This window comes from Acartia tonsa, chromosome 3, assembly GCF_053477335.1.
Source record: "Acartia tonsa isolate MP-2025a chromosome 3, ASM5347733v1, whole genome shotgun sequence".
Taxonomy (NCBI): domain Eukaryota; kingdom Metazoa; phylum Arthropoda; class Copepoda; order Calanoida; family Acartiidae; genus Acartia; species Acartia tonsa.
The window spans coordinates 10723073-10745626 of NC_137262.1; the positions used below are offsets into that span (position 1 = coordinate 10723073).

The 22554-nt window shown below is 31.1% G+C and overlaps 1 protein-coding gene across 1 annotated transcript in view; it reads left to right on the forward strand.

Moving 5' to 3' along the window:
* Window positions 1–22554, forward strand: part of LOC145313293 (uncharacterized) — a 188479-nt gene that overhangs the window by 149508 nt on the left and 16417 nt on the right. Inside the window, exon 5 of the mRNA XM_080152620.1 lies at window positions 10338–10471. Within this exon, the coding sequence (XP_080008746.1) occupies window positions 10338–10471 (134 nt within the window). The remainder of the gene's footprint in view (window positions 1–10337; window positions 10472–22554) is intronic.

Sequence of the window (22554 nt, forward strand, 5' to 3'; positions counted from 1 at the left end):
CCCCCCCCCCCCCATACTATAATATTTTATCTTAAATTAAAACTAAGTGTGGAATCCCAATGATCACTCAGGATGAGGCCTTAAAAGCAAACTTTTATTTCTAGAGTTATTGCAAAGACAAAATAGAAAACGTACCACTCTAGTAATATAACTCTATTGTATGTAGATGCAGAACTACGGAAGTTCACGGCTGCATAGTTTTTTTTTCATTCAACAATTTTCTAATTTTTTTCTTACGCTCTCTTTCATTAGAATTTGATTCCATGTTTCTCATAGTATTTATTTTTTACACAATGAAGTGTATTATTATTATTTTTAATGCATTAATCAAGGTGGTTTATACAAGTTGACAAACAAGAAAATATGTATTTGAATTTGGTTTTAGCATTTAAGTTAACTTAGAGGAAAGTAAAAAATCTTTAGATCAATTCCTTATTCTTAAACGCCTAAACTGTTACTTTTAAGCATGAGAGTGCCTAGATCTTTACTAACGAGGGTAGGATCCTTAAAGGGGTTCAAAAGTGAGAAAAACAGATTAACATCTCGTTTCTCTCAAGGAGTGTTGACTTTCATTACAACGCCCCTCAGCCTAGTATTTGAGGCAGAATATCTAGATATATCCATTACCTAGGTACACCTATTTATAGATTCAAAACAATTTTAATAAGTAAGAATTTTTATGGCTATATCGCCTTATATAGGTTAATCAGTTTAAACCAGGGCTTGGCAGTCGCGCCTAAGCCGCGCATAAACCTCAAATTAAACCTCCTTGTGCGAAAGAAAAAATCCGAAAAGATGGGTTGTCTGTTTAGTAACAAGTTTAGACATCCAGCTGACTTTTCAAGTTATAATATAATATAATTTCCGTGAGGCTTAAACACGCAGCTGACGCGCATCTGCCGAGCCCTCTTTGAAACTCTATTGAATGCAGATCCTTTTCTTTTTCACTTTCTAGGGTCTACTTCCTTCTTAACCTGTCTGGAGATGAAAAAAAGATTTGATGAGCTATTTTCAATAAAAAGGCTGCCTAAGGTGTTTAAACAAAACAGTGATAATAGTATTTTACATAATTAGCATGTTTTAAATATTTTAGTAGTGTTTCCTAAGAATTTTGCAATTTGTCGACTAAATGGGTTAAAATAGAAGTGGTTATTGAAGACATATTATCGAAAAAATCAAATTCTGATGACTATAACACATTATTTTGATATACTTTTCAATTTTCATAAATTTTCTTTAAAAAATAAATTTTGATAAAACACCAAAAATGTAGAAAATGGGGGGGGGGGTGTATGGTAGATAATGATTGTAAGAATAGTCCATATGATGGAACGTCTTACCAAATATAGAAATATGATACCCCCCTCCCCCAACCCCAATCTTTAAGGGGAGGGCTTTTTTATTAAAGTATACCAACTTTAGGCTGGCTATTTATTTTTCTAAAATTTTTATTTTATTTTCAGGTATGACTGTAAGAAAATATCTTCACAAATGAGTCAATGTATTTAGACTATAATAGAATTTTATTAAGCAAAAAAGGCTTTTTGAAAAAACTTGAAGTGTTCCGTAAATAACTTCTTTGTTTGACTTGATTGAGTTGTATAAACAAGCATAACCTTATTTTTTACCGGTAATTTAGTCTTCAGGTTTATTTTTGTTTATCGTAATTAGGGGTGCACATTGTAACTAAACATTTATCGTTCTTTGTCTTTTACCCCAATATCACATCTACATTCGAATAATTTTTGTCAAAAGATTCCAAAAATATTGCCACCCTTCCCAATTTTACAAAGTTAGGAACTAAGGAAGTCGAGATTTATGAAAAATTGAGAAAAACTAATCGTGTCACATCTGAGATAAACAATTTTTTATCGCCATATATGTGCGTTGCCCAAGTTTAGTATATAAAGTAGGTACGTTCCAGCAAAGCAGTAACAAATTTTTTTAATCAAATAGCAAACAAAGGTATCTTAAGATGACGTTTTTGGTTAGCCTGCAATTCTAATCTTTTAACATTTAATGATACTGGCGGATTTATGATCTGTATAGTATGAAATACATATATTGCTATTTTAATATTTTTGTATGATTAAATGAACATTCTAGTGGGGGCATGAATTATAAATAAAATGGATTCTGTGCATGCATAAGAAATATAAATTTGAATCATTTTGGATAATAACAATTTAACTTTTTATAATATCTGTTTCCTTTAAAAGAAATACAAAAATTATTTTTAAAAAGTTCTTAAAAGTTTTAGAAAAAAATACATAAATCCTTCGAAGCCTCTATGCTGTTTTGTGGCGTGCACAGGGTTTTGACAGAGAAGTATGAATCTTGATGGTGCTGTTATCATAACAAAGTCTCCAGCATATAAAATTATAAGGCCAATATTACACTTTAATAAAATGTTTTTTTTTATTATCAAAAATTAACTCCTTTAAAAAGACAATTATGGTGAACAATTTTACCACTACTGTAAATAAAATAATCATTTAAAACGTTGGACCACTGCTTGTTTGTATAAACCAATAAAAGTCCTCAAAGTTGGGCCAACTCTAGAGAGTTTCTTTGGGGACCAGGATAATTTGAAATCACTTGTCCCTTCTTTTCCTTGGCTTTAAATGACTTTTATTAAATTTTGTTAAGTTAATTGTATAGTTTGATATTACATCTGTAAATAACGACTATAACAGTTAATTTTAGATATTTTACTACTGCTGGGGTATTATTGTTAAGGCTAAACCTCTCTACAATTATGGTCAGTCGTTTCTACCTATGTAACAGACATATTAAACGATCTATTGATTTTAATTTGGTACAATTTCAAAAAAAATAGTATGGTAATTACCAGAAAGTCTGTACATTCATTTTTTACTTTTACACAAAAAAATGTCCAATTATTTTGATTTATGAATGCCAATTCCTACGACGAATAGGTATATTGCAAAGCATCTATATATTATAGTCTGTTTCTTCCAGAGCTGTCTCTCTATAAGTGTTAATGTTTGTTTTCTAATTTGCTGAGCTTCGCTTTTATAGATGTTGTAATCCTTGTTTTTTTGTAAGGACATCATACGAGTTTATTTATTACTTTTACGGTTTTTATATTTTCTTTTATTGTGGATAAACTGTTCAGATTTATTATGTAATATTATTTTATTTACTTAATGAGGAAAATAAGTTAATTATTTATGAAGTTTTAAAATTATTTTGGCGGGTAATTAAAGTCAGGGAGGGAGGGAACATTGGGCTGTTTATTACACTAGTCCCAAAAGTTTTATGATGATGCTTGAATGACTACTTTGGTGACTTTTAGGGATTTTGATTGGTTGGTTTATTAAGTTGAGTGTTCAAACGTTTCAACCACTAGTTGTAATCTACAGAAGGGGTAATTTAGTGTATCATCATTGGGAATGTACGTCAATTTATCGGCCATGGCTTGTACCTTCAGATCCCTGAATTAAAGTAATCTTTAACTTGATCTTTATATTGTACAACTCTAATTAGATGAAAAAAGAAAATTATGTGTATTAATTATTTTTTTTTAGTTTATTTTGATATATGCGTCTTAACAAATGTGGATGTGTGACCTAACTTGTTTTTTTTCTAAACCATTTTTCATGTTTAGCTGTCAAATATAGCACAACATTTTAGCATTTACAGTGTCCATTCTTTTAAATAAAGTAGTAAGGTTTTTTTTGTCTGATGCGTAAGATCTCAATAACTACTCAACTGATTAGGTTCTCAACTGTAGGTATGCTGTAACATTATTGTTGTAAAAATAGAATATAACTAAAAACAATATAAGTTCATGATGGCTTAAACCGTTTTTAAATAGATAATTTAATATTACATTTGGATATATTAAGTCTCAAAGTAACTGCGCTACTTATAATGATATTATTCTCCTGCTAACCAGTGCAGTTTTACAGTGATCTAGCCGATAAATTGATATACATCCCGAGTGACGATACACAAAATTGCCACTTGCGTAGATAACAATTAGAGGTTGAAACGCTTGGACACTCAATTTAATGAACAAACCAAGAAAATTCTCTAAAAGTCAACAAAACTGTGAAATAACGAATAAGAAAACGTATTATTAAACTTTGGGGACTAAGGTAATAAACAGCCATTTGTCTCCGATCTCTCTCTGGTAGTTTTATATGAACATTGTTTTACATAACATATCTTCCGTCATCTAAATGCACTAAAAATATTCTAAATTGCCAGCATTTTACATTTCACACACAAAAAATACCTTTTTTCTGTCGCATTTTTATTTTAGGGTAATGCTTATGTAAACACACTTTTCATGTTTATAAAAAGTTTATATTACATAATGAAAATTACACAATTTATTCTTTTGAAATGAATACAAAATGTTGACTTTCGTTGACGGCTAGATTGACTAAAAATGGCGAAAAAGCACTAAAAACATTTTTGAATTGGTGGAAGAAGTGAAAACTATTTGCCTTTTTTTCAAAATTGGCATAAAAAGGGATAGCTTATTACGAGGCCAAATCATTCAAATCTTAAAATTTATTGAATGACGAGTGTCCACGTCCCAGAGGTTCCAGGGGCCTATGTTAAGCTACACTGTAAAGGAGAAACTATTTAGCGAGATCCTTCGGTACACACGGACAGATAGACAAACAGGTATCCTGTTACTTTGCTGTAAGGATTAATATGCAGACAAAATGGCTTAATTAAGAAACTTATTGCAGTCTAAGTAGATAATATAAAAAAACGGCAACAAATGAACCAAAATATTTCTCAGACAAGCAACAGTTTGTAACCAGTACGACAACATTTTTTTGGTTTGTATTGCATAGAATTTCTTTGTATTTTAACATTTAGATTAAGCTATTGCCGTTTTTTAAAAAGATCTCATAATCTAATTAGTTGATAATAGTTATTTCTCGTATCGTATTATAAACGGCTTTCCGCGGATATAGAATGTACAATTATAAGATTAAAACTAGTTTTTTTAGCCCCGTGGTGCCGAAGGCACCGGCTAAAAAAATAGTTTTAATCTTATGATTGTACATTTCTATATTCGTAGAAAACTGGATATAATACGATGCTAGACATAGTTTTTTCGTATGGATGAGAACCGGTTCTTATCCACCGGATTCGAATGAATACGAGAAATAGATTTACCTACCCAATGAACAACTTTTTCATTTATTTTTTTGCCAAGTAAAGAAAAGTTTTGGTATTATCTTCTTAGAAATATTTTTTTTCAATAATTGATTTGAAAAAGATATGTTTACCAATGAGAAAAAAATCATGTTGAATATTATTTACAACTATTTCAATACCTTTTATTACCAATTACAGCCATAAAAGAAATTTTCTAAATATAAAGATGATTAATAGCAATGTTTAGTTCAGGGCGGGCGTACTGTGTAGAAAAAAAAGGGGGGGGGGTGGTAGCAGGGAACTAAAGGGATAAGACAATTGCCGATGAAATGATGTTCATCCTTATGATGCAAAAAATACCCTTTCTGTAGATTAAAATGAGTTGTTGAAACGTTTGGACACTCAACTTAAACAATGAACCAATCAATCAAAATTCAATTAAAAATGTTGAGTCAAAAGATAAGAAAATGTTATAATATAAAACTTTGGGGACCATTGTAGTAATAATCACTAGACAGCCATATGTCCCCTGCCTCCCTGGGTGGGAGGCAGGGAAGTTGAATGATTTATAGGTTTGCATTTAAATGTTAAAATGTGGTTTTACCCACCATGCACCAATCTTTGCAACTTTAATTGCCACTAAAAAGAAACTCTTAAATCCATTTATTTAGATTCTAAAGATTTCTAGAGATTATAATTTAACTAAGGCAGCAGTATAAATCTTCTTATTTTATGCTCAAGCATTGGCTGCAACTTTATTTTCAAGCAAATTTTCGGCAGTGACTGAGGATTATTCTAAAGTAGCATAAATTGGATTAAGATGAATGCTAGCTAAAATAGCAGTTGAATACTGCCGTGCTGAGCCCAAACGGACACTAACTGTCAGGTTTTAATTTATCTTAGCTTATATTTTTTTTTAAATTCTGTTTATCTGCTTTTTTGATATTTGTAATTGAATAATTCTTTTAAAAATTATGATTATTGATATTGATGAATAGCTAAAAATGAAGATGGAATTCCGAATTAGATTTTAATCTTGTAACTTTTCTGAAAAGCCAGAAGAGTTTCCTTTTAAGATAGATGTTAAGTTTAGTGGTATGTACAACAACAGGATGCAAATAAAAAATTGCATATTTTCTTTTCAACATTTAACACTTAAACAACTCAGGACAATAGATAATAGATAATGGGTAATAGCTCTGCTGCCTCATTTATAATATTAATGGTAATTTCTTTACTCAGCTTTAAAAGGTAAGTACATTTAACTTGTTAGGGATAGGTTAACCCCCCCCCCCCCCCTTCCGACAGAACTATGAACTCTGGCCGCGGCTCTCGGCCCCCTTGCCTACTTAGCTGCAGCGCTCGGCTCCCTCGCCTACCTAAACAATAGACATACCTTTATTCCTTTATTCCTAAAACCTAACCTAACCTAAAATAGTTGATCTGTCGGAGGGGGGGGGGGGGGAGGTATAAAAATTTTCAAAATTGATAAAAATGTTTCTAAGAGGATAATGCCACGATAGTTTACATGATTTTTCAGTATGGCTAAACCCGGTTCTAATATAGCAGATACTAATCGGTTTCGAATCCATACACTTGTATTTAATTACATATAGTCAACACTTTAGATCTTAAAACCTAATATTTATGGGGTGAAATTGATGTTTGAGAATCTTCAACCACTTTAGCTTTATACAAGTACTATAATATACAAAAGGATATTTTGAAAAGGTTTAGTCCAAAATAATGAAACCCAAATTTGCATTTTATCTTTGTTGACAAATAAGTTTGATGCTTATCCGTCACAGTAGTTTTTGCTCTTTGTTACCTAGGGATACATTTAGTATAGAGTATTAGTATACATTGTCATCTCTTTAATGTCATTCGTAATCCCACCTGGAATATCTAACCAACATTATAATTCTACTTTAACTTCATTTTTCCAACAATTTGTTGTTGTTGCCACGAATCTCTATCCATATACATATAACAGAAGTAACAAAAGTAACAGAAGCTGTTTGTATGTTTGTACCGAAGGATGTATCTAACTGATGAACTGATATGGTTCTCCTTTATAATGTAGCTTCTCATCGGCACTTAAAAGGTTTAAAACTTTTTTGTGGGAGGATACCACCTCTGTTTTACTGGGCTTCCTTTAGTACAAGGTTGCCGAAACTTTTTCTTTTTAAACATAAATTAAAATTCCCCCTCACCCAAGTCAACCTCAAGGGCCCTTGGGTCGTTTGGATGTGTAGGCGCATGTAGTAAACAAGTATAAAAGGGTCAATGGAATGCCAATTTTTACTAAAAAAGTTAATAAATACTCTATTATTAATCCTTTTCATCTTTGGCAATCTAGCGCTGGAAAGTTGTCCAATTTTTCTTGTCAAATGTGTCAGCGAATCAAAACTTTTTTTCTATTTTCACTCTTTGGTTTGGCAAATGATTAGGTTTTATTTCAGATCAATTCATGGTTATATTGCTGCAATGTAGAATGTAGATAGGATTTTTTTCTTTTCTTTTTTTTAAATTTCAACTTACTTGATGATATTAAATAGACTTATTAGCCAAGATGGTCAATCAGACGTAATAATCCGTCCAACAGAAAAAAGGAATTTCTAGCAGACGCAGTTTTTTTGTTTATAAAGTCCCATATGATTCAATCACGTCGTACGAGCGACGAACTTTTTGGACCATGCAATTTCCCCAAAAAGGGCTCTTGATGTGAAGAAATTCAACTTTATAGCTGACATATCAAGAAAATTTAAAAATAACATGAGAGAGCTGTACTTTGTAAACCAATGCAGTTTTATACATTTTTCGATAGCGAACTTAAGAACCTTAGTCAGACAAACAAACTATAGAACGTATGGACAGGTCTAAAAAAAAATAGCTGCGCTAACAAAAATAACCTAATAATTTTGACTAAAACTGAGTCATTTACCCGATACAGCCATTTCGTCAACAAGGATCACGATTTTTTGGGAGATTTTCTGCATATGTGAGTATGTCCATACGATAATTCAATAATTTTTAAAATAGCAACGCTTATTTTATTTGAAAATTTAATAGTTATATCTTCTTTCAATATTGTGTATATTCTAAAGTGTTTAATAATTTGTTAATTGTTTGGCTTTTATTTATTTTTTGCTAAATTGTATTAGCACCAGCCTCAAGGCAACAGTAGAAAAAAATCCTCCCAAATCGCCACATGGGTGTTTTATCAATGCAAAAATTATGTTATATATCACAATAAATATTGTCAAACAAAATCCAATCTAATTGGCATATGAAGATCACTTAAACCAATCCAAACTTGATAGCTAGAAAGGTTTTAATAAAAAATCACATACAATTGATCACTTTTCTTTGTATAATTAGAAAGTTAATTAAAACACAATTAACAAAACGAATATTCAAGCACATTAAAGACCTACAGACTAACACTTGCATCATATCTTCTGTTGTTTCGTAGGAACTCTTATACATATTAACTTGTTATAGGGCGGATTATGGGGAAAAACATCATTCTACATAATTTTTAACAACACTCCAAAAAAATTTAAAACAGGGAAACATCTTTTAAAACAACGCTCCAAATACGACATCGTGCAAAATGTTATTTTCTTACTTTGAATATGCATCAAATCGCTTAAAATTAGGCGTTTTTAGACATAATCTCATTTGTTAAAAACACATCAACTATATAATTAGTATCTGTGCGTTTGTACATCACTATGTTAGAGGCAGATCGATGCCAGTAGATCGGAATTCATGCAACCAAGCAACTATTTTAACATTATTATGAAGTTCCGACTCTCTAGTTAAAGTCTCAAATACTTGTACAAATGTAATCATAGATTGGACAATAGCATAAAATTGATGTTATCATCAATGATAATAAACAAAATAATCTCTTTTGTAGATATTTATCGTTTGATAAACTGCCAGTTAGAACCAACTAATCTAGATTTAATAGGAGCACCTAAATCTTTTCAACGAATGAGAAAACATGTCCATAAATTTTGGGTGTCAGTTTTATTTGAAGTTCATTGTCCCCTCCTAACATAGTCCAGTTGAAGACAAACTTTTTTCCATCTACCAGTGTCAGAATATTGCGCATAATATTTTGGAGGAAGAATAATTTATCAACCATTGTTCTAACCCTGAAACCCCTCTTCTTTTTAGTTCCTTCCGCATACAAGATCTTTAATCAATAATTAATGATTTTAAAGTTAATCAAACCAAAAGCGATTAAAATGGGCCTCAACATTAATCTATCTAACTATCTTACTAAAAAGGATGACAACATTCACAAAAGCGAAGCTCAACAAATGAGACGAACAGTACAACATATTAAAAATTGATATGAAAATATTTTTTGAGAGTGTCACCATAAATTTGAGCTGGATGTGTGGACTTTTTTCATAATAGTTACAGAGTTGTTAAGCTTTCTGAATTGTACCTCAGAATCAAAATAAAAAGTTTGAAATCTGCAGGACGTTTCCAACACGCTTAAATCAAGTAACAAGGCGTTCTGTTACGAATATTCAAACGGACAGACCAACCTTAATTATGGAAGAGCTTCGCTGATAAAAAGCCTAAACAATGCCACATTAAAACCATAAATCTTTGAAAAATTGACGCCGCGTTTGATCTTTAACAACTATGAAACAAAAATGAGCCATTGTTTTGGGTTTTATGTGTTTTATTTGTTGTTTACTCATAAAGATTTCCATTTTTAGAAAACTTTAGAAATCATCTTATTTTTTTCTTTATTTTATGAGTAGTGGCTGTGCTCCTAGCATTCAGGGGGTATGTATTCGAAGGGGTAAGTAGAGGGAAAAATAGTTTTAAACTATTTCGAGATATAGCAATCTAAAAATAAAACTATCATAGGACCTATGTGAAGCTTCTCTATAATGGAAGACTCAATTGGTTCAGTAGTTGTTGAAATCTATAGCTTCTTAAGCTCTTAGTCTTTTCTTTTAAGATAATTAAGGCTGGTGCCCAAAAAATGGATTGGAGCATGACTCCCCCCCCCCCCTCCTAACAACACTATTTATTATTTTTATGAAATAAAAAAAAGTTTCTTTATAGATTTTCTTTATAGTCAGACTTAGCGGATATACTTTATGCAAAAAAAAACTTTAGTTTGCCATCAACTAATTACTATCTTAAAATTTCAGGTGATGCGCACTGTCCCCGCCAGAACGGAGTGTACCCGTCTGAGAACCCCTCGGAGTGCGACATCTTCTACTCCTGCCTGAATGGTGTCGGTAGTGCTACAAAGTGCGCAGAGGGTCTGCATTACTCTGAAGAGGTAGGTCGTTGATTTGATAATGATGATATAGGTGCAATGTTGCTTGTTTCTAGAATCTCTTAATAGTGCTTTTAAAGAATTGACGTCATACAATAAAAATGATCTATGAAAGACCAGATTACAAATGGCAGGCCAAAATACATCTTAATTTACCAATGGTAGGCCAGTATAACGTCATTTTTTATAGGCACTATAAAAAGCTTCTGCAAAGTCACTTGTTTATACCAATGTAATTGTCCGCTGTACTTGGAGTCCTATTTTTGTACTTTTTGTATTTACGTCCATTGTACTTGAACTTAGCTTGTACCTTGTGTACATTTTGTATATCCATTGTACTTGAATATTAGCATATGTACTGCACCTTGCTTGCACCCAGGTGCAACAAAATATTTCCTATTACAGAATTTCTATCCACAAGAGAGTCAAACAAATATTTTGACTCTTGCCATACAAAACAACAAAAAAATCATAAAAAGAAGGAATATAACAAACAAAGAAACCTAATATTAGATTAGATTATAGAAATTTAAGATATTTTAAATATTGAAATACATACTTTTAAACTAATTTGCAGAAAATTATAACTTTTTTACTCACATTTTAGACTGCTTAAAACATTGAGTATAAAATAGTTCTTCATTTGATTACCTTATTCCATATAGACCACGAACAAACTTTTATTATTATTTTTCGACACACAGAAAACTGTCCCGAATTTGTATTAATTTTGAGGAACAAGACTCCAGTTACGTCATATTTTTCTTTCCCGAAAAAGGGAAGGGGGAAAGGAAAAAAAGGGAAGGGGGGAAGAAAAAAGAGATGGGAGAAAAGGGGGTTTTCCCCATCTCTTTTGAAGAGATTTTCTTCCCCCCTTCCCTTTTTTTCCTTTCCCCCTTCCCTTTTTCGGGAAAGAAAAATATGACGTAACTGGAGTCTTGTTCCTCAAAATTAATACAAATTCGGGACAGTTTTCTGTGTGTCTTATTTTTCGGATTTTTAGATTAGGTTAGGTTATAGTAGAAGCGCAGCAATTGAATTTCCTTTCTTTGATCACTTGTAGTTTTGTAAAAACTCTTGCTATTTGCAAAGTTTGAAGCCCTTAGTGCCAATTTAACTCCCGCAGGTGGAACAAACTTTAAAGGGACACTCTCTGGATAAAATACATTTTTATTATTTACAACTAAAATTAAAACTATATTAATATGTATAATTATCTACTAAGATAGGTTAACCATGCATTGTAATGCAGTCACCCTCGTTAGACCTATTTGACATTTAGACATTTTGAAAAGCTTTTTTTATGACAATGATTGGTTCGTCTGTCCGTCCTTAAATTAGTCATGTTAGAATTGTCCTCTCGATTTCAGAATTTTCATGATAATTCCTTTAACAGTTAGTTACGATCTGGGAAACGTAGGAGCTCTATAATCGTTACCAGAAAGTCCGTACACCCATTTAAAACATGCTGTTTTATTATATTTCTGCTAATAATGTTTATTAACAAATTTCTATGAGATGTTCCTTTCAGTATAAAGGAAAATCAGCATGTAGGAAATTAAAATTTATTTTTACTTTATGAATTAAAAGGAAACTTATAGCTTTGGGGGTTTAAATTAAAGGAAGTTTAGATGTTTAGTTTTCACTTAGAATCTTGTTTAATTCTATAACAAAAATATTTTTCAAAATCACTGTCTAACAATAATAATTAAACTGTTAATAATCATTTTTAATATAGATTTGAATTTTATATCTCTTATTTTATTACATAATCATGCATTAAAGTATATATGGCATATATGTATATTGTATAATAAGTACTTTAAATGGTGTGAAAAATATGATTATTCTAGCTGTACATTAATAGCCCCTACACATTATCATGTAAAATATATTCTCTCTCAAACTTGACCTCGGGCTGCTTTTTATTTCTCATTTTTGCATGAAACAGTTTTAATCTGTAGACATTGTATATAACATAATTCATAGTTAAAGTAAAATGAGTTTCAACATCAAATTATTACAGGGTGGCCAACAAAAAAATGATTTGAACTTTTTTTCATTGTCATATATTTATATACATTCTCAATGATGACATACAAAATTACCCCTTTGGTAGATTTAAATAATTAGTTGAAAACTGTGGACACTTCTAGCTTGGAACCAACCAATCAAAATTCACTAAAACTCTTAACTTTTTGGCTCAACAAATTATATATGGTTATTAGTTATATCAAACTTTGGGTACTTGACAATAACCCCTCCCTTCATGATGATTTGTTATTAGCATTCTAGACTCTTCAGTTATTCTATTGCTGCTTCGCAGTTTATGCCCTAAAACTATCCTTGTTTTCCTAAATACATTTTTTTGGATTTGCACACTGTATTAGACTAAATCTAATTAATAGCCCCTAAAAAGGATATCTACAGACAAGAAGATAACGTGTGTGTGTGTGGGGTGTGTGAGCGTGTGTGAGTGTGTGTATGTGGGTGAGTGTGTGTGTTTGTGTGTGGGTGAGTGTGTGTGTGAGTGTGTGTTTACTCTAAATTTTGCAGCATAGGCGTGTCTTGAAACCATATTATTTTATACTTTTAAGCATTATAAATGGTTTTTGGTTTGTTGTTTAAAAACTGTAATTAAATTTATGTCATGGTTGGTTTTCAACAAATTGGGTTATTTTTCTGTAGTTTTATCCTACAATATAAAGTAAAAAGTTTTTTTCTTTTGTCTGTGTTATTGAAAAATGTTGGTCTGAATGGGTTTTACTTTTCAGGGAAGCTTCATAAATATACTAGGGTGGTTTTGAGCTATTTTCCTTCCCTCCAAAGTTCTCTCCTAAAGGTTAGGGGCTAATCAACTGGTATAAGTTTTTTTTACCTCAATTTAAACTAGTAAACTCACAGATTTTATGAGCTCTATAATGAGGAATAGGTTAAAAATAGCTATAAACCATTTTTGACCAAGATAAAGCCCCTCTGAAATGTATTCTAGCTGCATAAATCCATTCCTATACTAAATTAAAAGATTTAGTTTATGAGTCTAGTAGCTTTTTCGTATATTCTTTCTTTTCTTTGAAGATCTTACATTTTTTGAAGCAATCCTTAAGAGTTAAATCCATACATTTGATTGTCCTTATATTTCATCAGTTTACTATTATAATCTATTTCTATTACATTACTAGCAAATAATTCAAAAATAAGTTGGTAAGAAATAATGGTTGAAAATGAAGCCCAACTCCTTTTCAACATTCAATAGAGAAGACTTTTAACCCTGATCTTACTACACTAACTTCAGTGTTTTTAAAAAACAGTTAAAATACTTCGTTTTATTTTTAGCAAAATATTTATATTTGATACATGTCTCAAAAGTAGGTTGTTTGTAATGACAATTTATGGCTAAAATTGTTAAATTGCTAGTTCTTTTGTACGTCCAGATTCGTCACTATCTTGGCATTAGAGTAAAACACTAGAGGGAGAAAGGGTTAATTAACTGTATCTTCCCATTGCAACTGCCTTGTGCAACCTTTCTATTAGGTCATTAAAAATCAACCAATGGTGTCGCTTTTATTAACACAGCCAAGTAGAAGAAAATAATTTAGAAGCAGACAAAAGAGGTCTATGAAAAAAAGAAGGGAGGTAGTTGTCTGTATATACATCTATACTATAGATCTGTTATCTTGGCTGTTTTAATTCTTCTAAACCTCTTAATTTTGTGGTCACACCACCCAAGATGTTTCGGAGGTGATTCATAACTCTCATCAAATTTTATATGTTCACTTCGTGTGTTTGGTTATTGTTTTAACTTGGGTTGTCTTATAATGTGTTTTCAAGAGTTAAAATGTTGTCTAACGTTGAAAACGTTTGTAAAAAAAAATATTTTCCTTTTTATGAAGTACAAATAATGTTCATATTTTCTACTCATATATCTTATTTTTCAAGGAATCCACTTAAATCAAAGAATTTAAAATAAAAATTTTCTTTCAGTTGAGAAATATTTAAGTTGTTTGGTAATGTATATTGAAAAGCAAAAGGCAAAATAAATGTGTTACTAACAGAATAACCCTTTAATCGATAAGTAAACTAAGATATTCCTATTTTAGTTACGTTGCTCTCATTTTCGTTATAGGACTCTGCCGTACGTGCGGACACACAGACCGGCATTATCTATAGAGTAGCTGTGCTGCTAGCAATGCTTTCCCTTTCAATCTCGTGGCAAATTGAAATATATTAAAAGGCCCATATATACACTATATGTACAACATATTTAATTGATATGTATGAAAAGTTGGCATCCGCCAGTGATGTGGAGCCGCTATTTTGACAGGGAACTTCGACTCTAAAAATAGGCGGCAACGGCTCTGGCTACTGGCCTAAGAATATTTAAATCTTCTAGTCTACCATTTTCCACTACATGTATACTTGGTAAAATATTGACAAATACATATATGATTTTTTTTGTAGTTTTTCGCTCGTTTCTGTCTTCCTTTAGGTCAGGTTAGGTTGGGTTATATTAAGTACTTGGTTGTCCTGCAGGGTTAGGCCCCCCAGTTTAATGCTCAATAGACACTTTGTTTTAAAATCATTGAAAAAAAATGTAAGTTCACAAAGAAAAATAATTTTATGAACAAATCATTGTCTAATATATAAATAAATGTATATATTGAAACTTAGCAGCTTCGGTCCCACCGCTCTGGTATGCCCGGTAGGAATTTATTGCAAATGTATATTGTGCTTTGCATGTGTCCCACAGTGCTGTGCATATTATTATATTTAGGATTATGTGCACACCACCAACACTGGCAAATTTAAGAGCAAAGGGGGGGGGATACAGGCAGGGAGAGAGGGAGGGGGACATTGGGCTGTTTGTTACTCTAGTCCCTAAAGCATTATGTTAACGTTTTCTTATTTGTTTGCTTAACAACCTTGGTGACTTTAATTGAATTTTAATGGGTTGGTTCTTGTAGTTGAGTGTCCAAACGTTCCAACCACCAATTGTAATCTACCCAAGGGGTAATTTGTGTATCATCATAGGGGATGAACATCAATTTGTCGGCCATTGTCATATCCCTTTAGATCCCTTGAATACAGATCCCTTGCAATAAAGCCAATATGGACGAATCAATTGAAGTATTTATAATCATAATTTTGGTCCAGTAGAAAATTTAAAATTTTTTAGCTAAATAGTTTGAAAGAATATTAGGCTATACATTGAAAAGGGTGAATTCTTTAAGTTATAAAACATGGTGTTTCTTCTCTTTTAATGAATTACTTGAATTCAGTTGGAGAAAAATTATCATGGTATTTTACTTTCTAATAACATGAAGTCTAAAACAAAATTTTTAATTTATGCAGAGTAGAAACATTTCTTAGTTTATATTACTGCTTGTCCTTGAGTGTTGGGTTGGGGGAGGGGGGGGGGGGGGGGGGGAAAGCAGGCACCCTGCAAAGAGAACACATATTAATTAAATCATATATCCCTTGGAAATCAACTTGGTTGCATTAAATTATCATAATTCGTGCACCACAATGTTTTTCAAAACTCCAAATATAGTCATACTTCTATATTTTATATACACATCAATAGCTTCCATTAAAATCATATAAATCCTAAGAATGGTGAGAGATTTAATTTGATATTGAATTGATTTTAATTGAGCCTAACTTCATACTTTCGGGGAAAATAACACGACATATATATAGTTTTAATAAAATAACTTTTGTAATGTAAGGTATTAGTTATCTAACAAGGATGACAAAATCTTCAAGAATTTAGAATTTTAGAAAAGTAGATTTGTTCTTAGTAAGTTATTGAGTAGCTTCGCCACTTTGATGTATGTTAAAGTTTATAGAATTTTTTATATTTAAATAAAATTAAGGAATTTGAAGACCTTTTTCAATGATTTTCATTTATTAAAATGAAATCGTTCTTGTTACATTTTTGCGTCAAAAACAAAATAAAACTTTTTTGTTGGAATATAGAAATTCAATAATAACAGCGGGATTAGATTCTGGCCAAATCAAATAAGTTTTGGGAATTATGTCTATAAAAGTACAACTTTTTTTTTAGATTCGTCTAGATTGTTTATTTATTAAAAGTCATCAATTTCATTAATTATTTTTTAAAGAGCTAGACACCAAATTTCTAAAATTAAGCTAATAATTTAGCCAAGCTCTTTGAAGTATTTTCATTCGAGGCCTGGCAGCCGCAGTAGAAAAGGCCACTTTAAAGGCCGGTAGGGTGTTTGACAGTTTCCCTCTAAGTACCTAAGAATAGCACAGAATCCCCTCTAATCCATATTCTAAAAACGAATTTAAGGGGGATGGTAGATGTCGTTTGTTTGTTAATTACTTTAGGTTAAGTTACATTAGGTACTGGGTGTTACGCAGGGTTATTGCATGGCAGGGCTAGGGCAACCCCGTTAGAATTAGGCATAGGGGAAAAAAACTACCCATTAAGCTATAAAAATTGGAAAGAATTTTAATGAATATAATAGATTTGAAATCTGCATAAAATTTTAAGGATTTTTTATAAAATTCGTTTTTTATATAATTCATTATTTAAAAGCGCAAATCCAATTTAAGTTAATAAATTTTGACCAATAGGATAGGTGGATTGGAAACTACCTGCGCTCTAATTGGTTGAATGATGTACGTCACTTAAGCTTCTCCAATCAGGGCGCAGATAGTTTTCAATCCACCAATCACAGATGTCAAAATTATTTAACTTAATTTGTATTTGCGCTTAAAGATAAAGAATTATACAAAAAACTAATTTTATAAAAATTCCTTAAAATTTTATGCAGATTTCAAATCTATTATATTCCTTTCCAATTTTTATAGCTTACTACCCATTCCCCTTATTTTCAACTTTTTTTATTTAAAAATTTACAGGGTGGTTCATTGCCCGATAAGCACTTTGGGGGAAAGCACTGGGTGGTTATAAATATTATTAAATTTTAAGAAAAGAACGCGCGGCTGCCGTGCCCTATTTCATACAGTTTATATAATTAAACGTTAATATAGTTTGCCTTTCAAAGTGTGTACACATAATTCTTGGTTCATGATTCAATTAAGAAATGTTGCCGCCATAACCAGCTATCTTAACATTATATAGAGGGACGATAAATTTAATTTTGAAAGGGCAATTATTTTCAAATGATTTAGGATATTAATTTGAGTCTTTAACGTGAAAGGTTTCGAGAATTTTGGTTGCTTTTTTATTATAAGTACATTATTTAAGATTTTTTGTTGGCATCGGTTAGGTGTACAAACATATAAAGGCTAGTTGTAGAGATACATCGCTTTAAAAAGAATATTTTTTGAAATATTATTTTAAGGGCTTGGCAGCCGCGACTTAGCCTCAAATTTAAACCCGTTTCGATGCTTTGAAATTTATTTTGAAAATGGGATAGCTGCTTTTTATCTATATTTGAGTCTGTTTAGACTTACAGCTGATTTTTAAAATTGCGAAAGGTTGATTACCCTTAGGCTTACAGGCTCCGATGCCGAGCCCTGATTAATTTAATTTGACCGAGCCTCTGAACCAGTGAATGTAACATGATCACCGAATGAAAATAATTTTGTAATTAGGCCTGGTTTAATTACAATCAAGGATTGTCATTTTCTGCTTTAGAAAACTGATGAATGTACAATCTACGTCATTTTGATACTATAATTGTTTTAGATATTTCTTTTTTTTCAAAAATTGTTTAACAAATTATGATATAATTTATCAATTATATAAATAAAGTGATCATTAAAAGCATTCTTTTAATAATAAGCAGATTTTTGTTAGTTGAATGTTTTTTTTTTAATAACCTTATAAAATCCAATATTTTGTATAATAAAAAGACTTTTTTATTTTCAAAATTTTTTAGCCATATTAGAATGATCCTATAGATTTCAAACCGTGTATGAAGAAACTTGTAACAATAAGATGTAGAGCATCTCTGCTTTATAGTAACTTTGCTAGTTGGGCTTCGCTTTAATTGATTGTCATCATTCTTGTTTGGTATAAAAATGCATAGAAATTTCTCAACACAAGCAAAGCATCATATTTAGTAACCCGAGCGAAAATTGAAACACGAGAAACTGGATTTTTTAGCTTAAAAGGGAAACAGAAGACTAATATTGCGAAAGAAAATAATTTTACTAAAAAATCCAAACTAAATATTTAAAAAAAAAAGATTAGAAATTTTTATATAAAAGAATTTAAAAATAGATCAGCATTCATTTCAAGGTTTTGTATTACGATAAAAGAATTTTGTTGTAAAGGTTAACTGAAGTAGAATAATAAGTTAGGTCAAAGCATATTTGCCATGCTCACTATCTAAGCTCTTATTAAAAGTGAAGCTTTTCTATATTTATGGTAAGTTCGTCCGATTGTAGCGTATAGCTGAGCCGTATTTTTGTGAATGTTGAAATTGTCCTATTAAGTGAAATTTGAAAAGGATGACACAATTTTATTTTCTAGTTTTTTTGTAATGGTATTGCTTTATTTTACTCAAGTGTTGTTAATGTTCGTTTGTCTTCCTGCCTTAATTTTCCTGAGAGGCAGGGACACTGAGAGGGAGAGGAAATGGGGCCGTTTATTACACTAGTCCCAAAAGTTTTATGATAATACTTTCTTATTTGTTAGCTCAACAACTTGTATTTGATTGGTTGGTTCATTATTTAAATGTCCAAACGTTTCAATCGCTAATCATAATCTCCGATAGGTGTAATTTTGTACATATATTATCATTAGGGATGTACATTAATTTATCGTCCATTGTCTTATCCTTTTAGATCTATAAACCTTTTCAAGTAATCTTACAATTTATTTTTAGCAAAGCTAATATTTATTAAAAGCAAAAAGTATTAGTATACAGTTAAATTAATCTAATTCATTTGTAAATTAAATATTCTAAATCTAGGATAGTGAATATAGCTTAATAGTTTAATCTATAAATCCTAATCTGTAGTGTGGATTCAAAACAGCTGATGATTTAGTATTTACTTAGGGACATGATTGTCGTTTTCATTCTTTTTTTATAACACAATATTTAATTTTAAAATATTTTTGTTGATTTTATTAGGACATTTTTAAAAGCGAAGCTTTTCTATAATTAGGGTTGTTCCGTCCGTCCGAGATGGATAGGTTTTATTCGTTTATTTAGACATGTTAGAATTGTCCTATTGATTTCAAACTTTGCATGATGAATCCTCTAGTAGTTAGGTACGATTTAGATAGCGTAGCAACTCTATAATCATTACCAGAATGTCCGTACGTCCATTTTAAACATGTTGATTTTTCTACTTTTTTACAGCTAATTTTTATGTGATCTAAATATCCGTTTGATCTGATTTTTGGTATATTGATTCCTGGGACAACAAAGAACAATATCATAAGCAAAGCAACTCTATAATCAAGTCCTAAGAATGTAAGTATGTCCATAAACATTATCCTGTATCAATAAGTTTTTCAACAAATTTACTTTCAAATTTGCTTCGACTATTATACTTTTATATTCTGATTATTCAGTTCAGACACTATACAAGAGTTAATGTCCGTTTGTTGGTACTGAAATCTTAACCAGGGATCTTCAGGGATAAGACATTGAACGTTAAATTATAATCATTAGTTTTTGGACACTATTTGTTTGGACCAACCAATCAAAATTCATTAAAAGTACCCAAAGTTTTGAGCCAACGAATAAGATCATATGTTTATCAAACTTTAGGTACCAGCGTAATTCGCAGTCCAATGTTCCCTCCTCTCCTGATCCTACCAGCAATTGCAAACCTGCTCAAAAATATACAAATCATTTTCAGCTGTTTTGTAAATGAGCAGCCTAATCTGTTAGTAAACTATTTCAACTGTGTATGATCATGTGTATTGTTGTGTATTTTATATTTGCTCTGCGGATTAAAAACTTTATGACTGGACATTACATACAAATCTGAAGCTTAAAAGGACGCTCCATCTATTAGATTTTAGTGGCTTAATATATCTCAAAATACTCCTTCTGTAAATTACAATAAGTGGTTAAAACGTTTGGACAATCAACTTAATGAACAAATCAATCAAAACCCATTGAAAGTCCCTAAAATTACGAATCAGAAAACATTATTATAAAACTTTTGGGACTACTGTAATAAACAGACCAAAGTCCCCTCCCTGCCTAGGCAAAGCAGAAAGAAAGAGTTTCCCTTTGAATGGTAGAATTGTAATATCATTTCTGGCAAATATGGGAGTTGTAGAAAATAATACAATGAACACTGTGCAGTGCAATCCAAAAACTGTCATTCTCCATAAATGCTTGTTTAATAATAATTGGATGGATAGATGGATAATCTATCCATAATTGCTAGTTTTAGTAGATAGATAGATACAATTTTATAAATGCTGGTTGGCGTTGGATTTAATTGAATCTACATAGTACGCTTAAATGTATACTGATTCCTTTAAATTTGTAAAAGTTTTAAAGTTAGGGGGGGGGGGGAGAAAACATTTAGCGTTTTTATCCATAAAGGGGCTTTACATTACCTATTTTTATTCAGTTGCGTGCACATTATGCCGAGGGGGCTGAGCCTTAGGGGGTGAGAAATAAAGAATGCAGACTTCCCCAATTTCAAAGTATAGGAGAGTTTTGACACCTCAATTTATTTTATTTTTGAGGGCTAAAAATTATTCCTCTATAAAATATCTTTTCTGACTTTTAAGTTTTACAATACAATTAAATGATGCCACGTTTTGATATTTGATAATGCACTGTCGTGTGCGTGTGTGTGTATGTGCACTTTTTATTGTTCTAACTGTTATAACTTCCTATTACATATTATAATAAAAATATTTGAGCTTTATGTCTCTATCCAAATTCAATGAAAACTTTTTTTTGGAACAATATTATATTCCAAGATTTCTTATTCTTTAATTAGCAAACCTGGACAAAAATTATTTGTTGCAAAAGGTATGCAATAAACTGTTATTTTAAGCAAAAATTATAATAAAATCTATAATTTCAGCATTAAAACTAGTGAATATTAGCAACCGCGAAATTGAAGATTTTTGTGATTGCAAACCTTTACTTAACCTAATCTATACTTATTATTAGCATAAGAAATACGTGTTTTTAATATTTTTTTATGGTTCAAATTAAATATGGGTGAAACCGCCATTAATGGTATTCAACGAAACATTTTCGACTTTTGCACATACTGAAAAAAAAGTCATTTATAAATATACATGTACTACTATGTACATAGAAATAATCACTTTTGTGACATTTTAGTTCGTATGAATGCCAAAGCCGTACAATAGATGAACCTCTTAATTATATAAACTTCCTGCACCCCCCCCCCCCCCCTGCACATTATTATGTGCCATGCCTTATGAAAAAAAACTTCTCCAAAGCTTCCCTTTTGAAATGACATGTCTATATTCATTATGATTTTGAGCACAGTATGCAGTAATGAATTTAGATTAACAAGGACTGAAAAAAAGCGAGTAAGCGAAAATTTTGGAAGATTTTAAGCATATGCAAATTGTGACAAGGAAAATTATGTCACTTACTAGGGCAGCAATAACAATTTTAGTCGAATATTGATTAGTAAACCAGTATACAGCAAAAGTATTTTTTTGTAAATAAATCACATCACAAAAAAATTTGGTCTGAGAGCTATATAATTAAGTAGCATTTTTATATAATTTTTAATTGTAATTTTATTCAAAAAACTATTAAAATACAATAGTAACTGGTTATTTTAAATCTCTTTAAATATCAATATGTTTGACATAGGATAAAATCGTTCAGTCCTGCAGGCTAGAGACCTTGCCTTTTAATTGGATTAAAACACGAGATTTGCTCTGGTTGCAAAAATGACGCACTCATCCTCCATAAAAAGCACTGAAAATTTAAAATAATTGCCAGCCATTTTTATGTACGACATGATAAAGTTTTAATACAATGTATAATATTTTTTGTGATAATTTGAGAGTAACGTTGCTTGGCGCGCACTTTCCCACTGAAATATAAGACAGATCTTAAGCTTCTCCCTGTTGGATGTTATCATCCTTGTACAATAAATGTAGATCACTAGTTTTA